This window comes from Dendronephthya gigantea, unplaced genomic scaffold (genome assembly GCF_004324835.1).
Source record: "Dendronephthya gigantea isolate DGI-Jeju-01 unplaced genomic scaffold, DenGig_1.0 000135F, whole genome shotgun sequence".
NCBI lineage: Eukaryota > Metazoa > Cnidaria > Anthozoa > Malacalcyonacea > Nephtheidae > Dendronephthya > Dendronephthya gigantea.
Window position 1 is genome coordinate 49,527 of NW_021163145.1, and position 10,745 is coordinate 60,271.

A 10,745-nucleotide genomic window follows, 5' to 3' on the forward strand; every position below is an offset into this window, starting at 1 on the left:
AACGAGGAAATGTTTTAACAAATATTTGACAAAAAATGGTGCGTGGAAAAATGAAAATGCTACAACTGTCATTTTAGATGTTGACGAATGCGTAACATCTCCCCCATGTCATTCCAATGCTAACACAGATGCATCTTATATATTTGCAATTGATTGTGCAACGAAGATTGCAAGTAGAAAGTTAAAATCCCTAAAACTGCCCTTTTAGATGTTGACGAATGCGTAACATCTCTGCCATGTCATTCCAATGCTACGTGCAATAACACAGATGGATCTTATATTTGCACATGTGATTCTGGATATACTGGAGATGGATTTAATTGCACAGGTAAGACAACGGGGAGATGTTTTAACAAATATTTAAGAACAAAATAGGGGATGGAAAAATGAAAATGCTACAAATACCATTTCAGATGTTGACGAATGCGTATCATCTCCCCCATGTCATTCCAATGCTACGTGCAATAACACAGATGGATCTTATATTTGCTCATGTAATTCTGGATATACTGGAGATGGATTTAATTGCACAGGTAAGAGAACGTAAACAATTTTTACCAGAAATTTGGGAAGTGAAAAAGTAAATGGAATTATGAAATTCGTAAAAACTACCATTTCAGATGTTGACGAATGCCAAACATCATCCCCATGTCATTTGAATGCTACCTGCAATAACACAGGCGGATCTTATATTTGCACTTGTAATTCCGGATATACAGGAAACGGGTTTAACTGCACAGGTAAGACAACGGGGAAATGTTTCATCAAATATTTGAGAAAAAAATAGTGGATGGAAAAATGAAAATGGTACAACTGTCATTTTAGATGTTGACGAATGCGTAACATCTTCCCCATGTCATTCCAATGCTACGTGCAATAACACAGATGGATCTTATATTTGCTCATGTAATTCTGGATATTCTGGAGATGGATTTAACTGCACAGGTTATACAACGGAAATAATATTTTCAAAATAATTTTATGTTAGAAATAGTAAATGAAAAATGAAAATGCTGAACTGTTATTTCAGATGTTGACGAATGCTTAACATCTACCCCATGTCATTCCAATGCTACGTGCAATAACACAGATGGATCTTATATCTGCACATGTGATTCTGGATATACTGGAGACGGAATTAACTGCACAGGTAGGAGAACGTATATAATTTTTACCAGAAATTTGAGAAATGAAACAGTAAATGGAATTATGAAATTGGTAAAAACCACCATTTCAGATGTTGACGAATGCGTAACATCTCTGCCATGTCATTCGAATGCTACGTGCAATAACACAGATGCATCTTATATCTGCACATGCAATTCTGGATATACTAGAGATGGATTTAATTGCACAGGTAAGACAACGGGGAAATGTTTTAACAAATATTTGAAAAAAAATAGTGCGTGGAAAAATGAAAATGCTGCAACTGTTATTTTAGATGTTGACGAATGCGTAACATCTCCTCTTTGTTATTCCAATGCTAACACAGATGGATCTTATATTTGTATTTGACTGTGAAACAAAGATTGCAAGTAGAAAATTAAAATCCCTAAAACTGCCCTTTTAGATGTTGACGAATGCGTAACATCTCTCCCATGTCATTCCAATGCTACGTGCAATAACACAGATGGATCTTATATATGCACATGTGATTCTGGATATACTGGAGATGGATTTAATTGCACAGGTAAGACAACGGGGAAATGTTTTAACAAATATTTGAGAACAAAATAAGGATGGAAAAATAAAAATGCTACAACTACCATTTCAGATGTTGACGAATGCGTAACATCTTCCCCATGTCATTCAAATGCTACGTGCAATAACACAGGCGGATCTTATATTTGCACTTGTAATTCCGGATATACAGGAAACGGGTTTAACTGCACAGGTAAGACAACGGGGAAATGTTTTATCAAATATTTGAGAAAAAAATAGTGGATGGAAAAATGAAAATGGTACAACTGTCATTTTAGATTTTGACGAATGCCTGAAATCTCCCCCATGTCATTCCAATGCTACGTGCAATAACACAGATGGATCTTATATTTGCACATGTGATTCTGGATATACTGGAGATGGATTTAACTGCACAGGTAAGACAACGGGGAAATCTTTAAAAAATATTTGAGAAAAAAAAGTGGATGGAGAGATGAGAGTGCTACCACTACCATTTCAGATGTTGACGAATGCGTAACATCTTCCCCATGTCATTCCAATGCTACGTGCAATAACACAGATGGATCTTATATTTGCTCATGTAATTCTGGATATTCTGGAGATGGATTTAACTGCACAGGTTATACAACGGAAATAATATTTTCAAAATAATTTTATGTTAGAAATAGTAAATGAAAAATGAAAATGCTGAACTGTCATTTCAGATGTTGACGAATGCTTAACATCTACCCCATGTCATTCCAATGCTACGTGCAATAACACAGATGGATCTTATATTTGCACGTGTGTTTCTGGATATACTGGAGATGGATTTAATTGCACAGGTAAGACAACGGGGAAATGTTTTAACAAATGTTTAAATAAAAAAATAGTGGATGGAAAAATTAAAATGTTACAACTGTCATTTTAGATGTTGACGAATGCGTAGTATCTTCCCCATGTCATTCCAATGCTACGTGCAATAACACAGATGGATCTTATATTTGCACATGTGATGCTGGATATACTGGAGATGGATTTAATTGCACAGGTTTTCTACATTGGAAATATTTTTTTAACATATGATTGAGTAAAAAACAGTAAATAGAAAAATGAATATGCTGCAACTACCATTTCAGATGTTGACGAATGCGTAGTATCTCCCCCATGTCATTCCAATGCTACGTGCAATAACACAGATGGATCTTATATTTGCACATGTGATTCTGGATATACTGGAGATGGATTTGATTGCACAGGTAGGAGAACGTATATAATTTTTACCAGAAATTTGAAAAATGAAACAGTAAATGGAATTATGAAATTGGTAAAAACCACCATTTCAGATATTGACGAATGCATAACATCTCCGCCATGTCATTCGAATGCTACGTGCAATAACACAGATGGATCTTATTTCTGCACATGTAATTCTGGTTACACTGGAGATGGATTTAATTGCACAGGTAAGACAACGGGGAAATGTTTTAACAAATATTTGACAAAAAATAGTGTGCGGAAAAATGAAAATGCTACAACTGTCATTTTAGTTGTTGACGAATGCGTAACATCTCCCCTTTGTCATTCCAATGCTAACACAGATGGATCTTATATTTGCATTTGATTGTGAAACGAAGGCTGCAAGTAGAACATTAAAATCCCTAAAACTGCCTTTTTAGATGTTGACGAATGCGTAACATCTCCGCCATGTCATTCCAATGCTACGTGCAATAACACAGATGGATCTTATATTTGCACATGTGATTATGCTTATACTGGAGATGGACAAAAATGTACAGGTAAGACAACCTATACATTTTTGTGTTTTCATAAGTTTTAAAAGTTAACGGTAAATATAGATATTTTTGTGAGTATGACTGAATAACGGCGAAGATTTTTTATTTGAAATCCGTACTAGCTCTGCAATGAGTATTATGTGATTTGTATTGTGTTCGTATCTTTTAGTAAGGTGTATAGGCGTAATGTAAACTATATGAGGGATTTAATGGCTGCTTTCCGCTCTCGCATTTTTTGCACGAACGTTCACCCCCGTAAAAGTTTACAATTATTGTACAACAGCTTAGAACGTTTTTAAATTTTACGTGCGTGTACGTACGTGCAAAAAGCGTGACAGTGCATAGAAAGCATCCTTAAGGCTAAATTTGAAAACAAGGGTGTGTTATTTTATTTTGTACACGCGAAGAATAGGGTAATATAATGTGTATAAAAAGTATACTCTTTGAGAACGCTCTCTAAGATAAGATGTGCGCGTAACCTTCAGTACTTTAACGTTCTCTGGCACAGCTAGCACTAAAACTATTTATGATGCAAGCTTTTTCACTCGCAGGAAAGTTGTTATTATTGCAAACACAATTTAATTACACTGAGTCAAAATATGGACTGTGTTGCACAAGCTGTCAAAGTTTAGAGAAATTTGGTGCCAACGCAAGTACTTTAAAATACATCAACAAATTCGAAATCCAATTCCCAAAGGGTTCAAATCGACATTCTCAAGCACGACAGAGCAATGGTTCGTCTTGACAGCTTGTGCAACACAGTCCCTATTTTTACTCAGTGTGGTTCAGGTGTGTTTGGAAAGAGTACTTTTTTGCGCAAGTCTATTTTGGGAGGTTATTAATAACATTATAATTTGCCTCTTGAGGCAAGCATGTTTTGTATCATGAAATGTAAAAACGACAAGAAAGTCTAATGAACAAAATATGCCTACCGGTACCCGTATACCGAAACCAGGGTATCTTAACCTCTCTAATGTCGCGAGCCTGCGATATTTTTATGCATATCAACAATATTCAACGAGTAAATTAAAATTATTATTGCAGAATTAAACGAATGCCAATTATTTTTGCCATGTCACTCAAATGCAACCTGCAATATTACAAATGACTCTTTTATCTGCACTTGTGATTCTGGATATAGTGGAGATGGATTCGATTGCGGCGGTAAGAAAACATTTTTTTAATCTTAGAGAAGCAGGCAGATTATAGTTGAAAATAATAATAAACGTTAATTTCTGATAGCCTATAATGATAAATGCGTATTATCCTTTTTATTATATTCATTTTGAAATCAATGGTGTTTCTTGCAATCTGATTGGTCAAAAATAGTGTGATTAATTCCCAAATCGCACTATTTTTGAGCATTACTCACATCATTTATAAGCCAATAAGATTGAAGCTCTGCACCACAATTACCAATGAGATTTAGTATTTCGGTGTAACTATCCAATCAAATTACAGGGGAAAATAGAACAACATTTTATTATTTTGAATTTTTGAATGCCCCGCAAAATTTTTTGACAAAAATAAATAAAAATTACTCACATTTTACACCGTTTGCGGTTTTTTTAGCCAATAAATCGTTTTGAATTTGTTTAATCTTTTGTATGACCTCAACATGAATGTAATAAAGTGGAAATTGCACTTTGTGTCGTGCAATTTTGGTGTGAAATCAAACTCCCGCTTCGCGGTCGTGTGATTTTGTAATCACGCGTTTGATTTCACACCAAATTGCACTCCACTCAGTGCAATTACCATTATTAATGCCATCCGAAAGAACACAGATGGATTATCATATCACTGTGCATCAAACACCAGAAAATGAATTCCAGACTAGGAATTAGCGGATCACATGTTCACGGGCGTAGCGTGGCTTGAGGCATTCTTGAGACGCATATAGAATGAAAAATTTAAATGAATGACAAAATATTAACCTAAATTTTCTTCAACCTAATTGTCTTACATGCACACAGATATTAATGAATGTGAAGCAGTTTCTTGTGGTCTCAATGTAAACTGCACCAATACTGATGGTTCATACCTGTGTGAATGTAACATTGGATATCAAGGAAATGGGACAAACTGTACAGGTTAGAGTACTAGTCAAAATTAATTGAAAGTATAGAGATTCGATCATTATGCCATATTATCATACCAAAATATTGATAAGATAAAAGGTCGATATAAGAAATCATACATGAGAAAAGCTTTCCGCAGACCGTTTCAAAATTCCAGCAAATACAGAAATTAAGGTGGCGGACCTATTGCCCAGCACAACGAGATTTTCTTCGTGGTCCATCCCACAACAGATTACAAAGAAAACGTGTCTATACTACAATAGCTTATGTACTTTCTATTATACACAAATAATATTTTACATCAGATTCATTTATTGAACCAACTTCCTTTTGGTTAAAATAACAAAAAACTTGGTTATTTTTTCGTTGTTTCACCCAATAGAATTTATCAAAAGGAGACGAATCTGAGACAATCAATTTCAAATTAGTTGTTTTTTATCACCTGTGTTTACATGCAGAGCAGTTGAACCGGTTTGCCTATGATTTCCTTCCGTTACGCCACTCTGTGGTGCACGGTGTAATCCTAGAAGGCAAAAACCTTCATTGCCATTGCTTTTCAATACCCAATTGTAGACATGGATGAATGCCAGACAGTTCCTTGTGGTTTCAATGCAAATTGCACAAACACTGACGGCTCATACATTTGTGATTGTCAAACCGGATATGAAGGAAATGGAGATAATTGCACAGGTAATACAAAAATGAAGCATTCCTGGATTTATTTGTTTATTTACTTCATTCAACAATTAATAAGCTCATGATGAAGGAAGTGATGAAATATGCTACGCGCTACCCCATAATAGAGCTCCCTCTATCAATTTATTTCGAAGTTATTACGAATTATAACTGCTTGAAAACTTCTCAACGAAGTGATATTACGAGATCGTGTCTGACAGACCTGGAAAACCCCGTGGTTAAAAATGAAGCTGGCAGTCAAATTTATCATTTCGTGCAGGCTAATTTAATTCACTACCAGACAATTTAGAATTTATTTCGAAGTACACTATTATATCTTAGAAGAGAAATCTTAAAAAAACTTTATTGACCTAAATTAAAAAGTTGACCATATCAATAAAATAACTTTTGCTGCATTGCTCGCAAGCGTGTAGTCATTTGTCGATGTGTTTCCTATACCAGTCTTAATTTTCTGGAGAGATCACTAAAAAGAGCCATTAGGTAGAATACGGATTGCATGAACTTCACTAATTTGTTCTCAGGCAATGAAAACAATCTCACTAACAAAAGAATTCATGCCCTCTCCGTTTTCAAACTACAGGGTGTATAAAAAAAAATGTCCCAAATGTAAAATTTCCGTTTTTCAGGATATTTGGCAGAATTTGGCAAATATTTGTGTTCCTAGAGATAGTTAAGACTTATCCGGTATACCTAGGCCAAGTTTGGTTTTTCATTAACAAAATTATGCTACCGGGGGGATGGTTCCTTTCCCCTGATATTGAGAGGGCTTGCGCGCGAGAATGTGAAGCTAAAATTGAGATATTATTTAGCTGTCTAAAAGTAGGAAAGCTTTTTAATAAACTGTCAAAGTTTCAGGAAAAATAATGCAAACTGGGAGCAACGCGCGACCCCTAAAAGTGACAAATATTTCATTGCGCGCGGTGGATTAAATGCATCGTTGATTTTCGCGTGACCGATCTCATGCAAGGCTGGGCAAATGATTAAATTAAAGCGAGAAACTGAACAAGAAGACGAAGCGATTTAATAACAAGATTTTTATTCTTGATGTTAATCCTCAACATTTCCACCATTTCTTTCTAAGCAAACTGCGGCTCGTCTGAGCATGGTAAACACTGAACGGCGAACCACATTTGTCTGTCCTGCCTCAAATTATCCATTTCGTTCGAAATTCTCTCTTGCAAATCTCCTACGCTACCACCGGCAAATCTAGGCGAATGGGCAGACAAATGGTTCGCTGTTCAGTGTTTAGTATGCTCAGACAAGCCGCAGTTTGCTTAGAATGAAATGGTGGACATGCTGAGGATTAACATCACGAATAAATCGCTTTGTTTTTGTGTTCAGTTTCTCGCTTTAATTTATTCATGATGCATTTAATCCACTGCGCACAATAAAATATTTGTCACCTTTAGGGGTCGTGCGTTGCTCCCAGTATGCATTATTTTTCCTGAAACTTTTACGGTTTATTAAAAAGCTTTCCTACTTTTAGACAGCTAAATAATATCTCAATTTCAGCTTCACATTTTCGCGCGCAAGCCCTCTCAATATCAGGGGAAAGGAACACCCCCCCCCCCGGTAACATAATTTTTGTAATGAAAAACCAAACTTGGCCTAGGTATACCAGATAAGTCTTAACTATCTCTAGGAACACAAATATTTGCCAAATTCTGCCAAATATCCTGAAAAACGGAAATTTTACATCTGGGACATTTTTTTTGATACACCCTGTATATTGTTTTGTGTGCGGTCAAGCATATTATGGAAGTGTCTATTGCATGAGCATGCAGCAAAAAAAAAGGGCTAACTCGAAAATATTCTTAGTCGTATAAAGGTTCTGGTTAAACTACTTTCCAGCTCAAAATATATTTTTTGACATTACATTCGTGTAATGTAAAACACATTCCAGTCCTGGTTTCAAATGATTTCTATAGCTTAAGCCTGTCGTGTTAAAATTTAAAAGAAAAAGAAAATCCTGGCCCGCCACTACCTTTGTTTAGGACCATATCAGCTCTGAAATTTAGGTTTTAGATTTTGCTGATTTGTCTAAAGCTGAAATGTAGACAAACGCGTTTATCATACAGGGTATGCCAAAAACGCGCAACCCTAATAATTCCCAGGGACCTACGATCTTTTGTTATGGAATAGAAGCGAACATATTTGAATATTAAGTGGGTTGCAATTTTTTTAGACACCCTGTATAGGCCTGGTTCTGATATGTCGCCAACAGTCGGCGATGGATTGTTTGTGACCGGTGACGAAGGAAATCTATTGAAAATAACAAAGCACTTTATTCTTAAGTGATGACCGACAATAGCCAACATGAGAATTTTAATGAATGCGTTATTCAACGTATGGTATGCATCCGTTATCTCGCGTTGCACAGTCTGCACGGAAAACAATCATGTTAATGTTAATTGAGCTTCGGTCGAAAATTTATAATGTCGCATCAGCCATATCGTCATATTTCAATAACGATGTGAACTTTCGGAAAATTATTAATAAAGATTTTAATCCAGAAAAAAAAATGTGTTAATGCATTATTTTGTAGATGTGGATGAATGCGAGGCAGTTCCTTGTGATTTTAATGCGAATTGTACCAACACTGATGGTTCATACATTTGTGATTGCCAAACCGGATATGAAGGAAATGGAGATAATTGCACAGGTATAAGACAGGAATGTCTAATGCTAATCAAACGTAATTCATGATCGATAAATCAATTTTCTTTAGACGTCAATGAATGCCAATCAAATCCTTGCGACGTAAATGCAAATTGTACAAATATCGCTGGTTCGTATAAATGTACTTGCCACGAGGAGTTTGAGAGCCATGGAAACAGCTGTACAGGTATAACTGAAATGTTTTCATAGTATTTAATGAATTCGTTGCTAAACTAAATTCCAGATATTTCATTTTAACTTCCTGCTTAATTGATCAATTATAAGAAATGCAATGCCCGCGTGTTGCGAATATTTTCCGTTTGTACCAAACTATATAAAGAGACGTCCTAAAAGTGGAACCTCCGCCGTTTGAATTTTAATTGAATGAAATCACAAAAACAAACCATTTCTTCATTTTACAATTGAACGAAGCTGTACACAATTTCTACAAAACACTGCATATTTCTGTGCGTTTTTTGATGAGGTCCTATTGGTGAAAATCTTTGTTTCACAGCTCGCGAATTGATTCGAAAGCAGCCCAGCCCTTTCCTGTTACAAAAGCTTACAAATCTAGCAACATATTTAATTTTATACCAGTAAAAATCATGAACAGAATCCAACCTTATGCATCTATTCAATCGTTGATTTCATAACTATCATTTAAATGATTTATATAATTATCATAGTTATTGCGTAACCTCGTATTTGATTGGGAAATCGTGTAAATATTTCAACTAAATTCATGATTCTGGTTTTTTGTGTACTTGAACCAGGCTCATCCAGTGAAGAATCTTCATCAGTCAGTAACATCGGCGTTATTGTTGGTGTGGTGGTTGGCGTGGTTGTTATAGTTATAGTCGTATCCGTCGTAGCTTGCTACTTTTTTCGACGAAAACGAAAAGAGAAAAATACTGAAGACATTCCTGACATCAAAAATGCTGCTTTTGAAGCAGACGTGGGAGACATAGAAGTTGCCACGAAACCATCCGGAAAGTCTTCAGATGCTCCCAAACCTGATGGCCTGTATGAAGCACTGGACCATTCGAAAAGGGAATCTATTGATGATAATTATCAGAGTTTGATAGATGGTGATTACGAACAGCTTCACAGCGATCCTTACGAAGACGTCAAGGCGTATGCTTCATTGAATAAGAATAACGAGCCGGAAAACAAAGTTAATAGCGAAACTCTGTACGAAGAGGTATCTTAATGTATTATCATGAAAGCCCATACATGCAGGCTGAGAATTTTTCATTACAAATTTGGTTTTGCATTTTATCTGCACTGCATGTAAATCTTTGGATAGATTCGCCGCATGAATTTAAAATAACTAAAATAACTTGTATGCTCTCTTAGGTGTTAAATAGTTAAGTAATTACCACTATTATTATCATAAACATACAAATTAATCTGTGCATAGCTTATCTTGAACATCACAATAATTATACATGTTATCCTTTCTCTATTACGGATTATTGAAGCTATAAAACGTATTGCCTATAAAACATTAGAAGGGTAACTTGACTAACTTCGAATAATGAAAGTAAGCATATTTATAATTTCGACACTCACAGGGTGGGAATATGGGCAAATAATGGAAATACCTGTACTTAGCACTACACAAAATTAAGATACTTCGTGACAATGAGAAAAAAATGATAGTAATTCAGAGTGCTTGAATTGACCGTTGTGTACGTGATATGATTATTCGAATTCTATCTTGGAATTAGTTCCTTAATTTGGGATAAAGCCTTTCCTTCTTCAATTATCTTTCTTAAATTAATTTATATTTCCACTTTTTCATACTGATTTAGAAGCGTAACGAAGCTAAATTGTCCTAAAACCTGTATAGCTG

General features: G+C 35.4%; 1 protein-coding gene across 1 annotated transcript; it reads left to right on the forward strand.

Moving 5' to 3' along the window:
- Positions 1-3,367: 3,367 nt before the first annotated feature.
- LOC114536395 (delta-like protein A) lies at positions 3,368-10,533 on the forward strand. Its single transcript, XM_028557749.1, has 7 exons — positions 3,368-3,461; positions 4,503-4,622; positions 5,432-5,548; positions 6,110-6,226; positions 8,778-8,894; positions 8,961-9,077; positions 9,664-10,533. The coding sequence occupies exons 4-7, from the start codon at positions 6,112-6,114 to the stop codon at positions 10,098-10,100; spliced, it is 786 nt and encodes a 261-aa protein (XP_028413550.1). The 5' UTR covers positions 3,368-3,461; positions 4,503-4,622; positions 5,432-5,548; positions 6,110-6,111; the 3' UTR covers positions 10,101-10,533.
- The last annotated feature ends 212 nt before the right edge of the window (positions 10,534-10,745 follow it).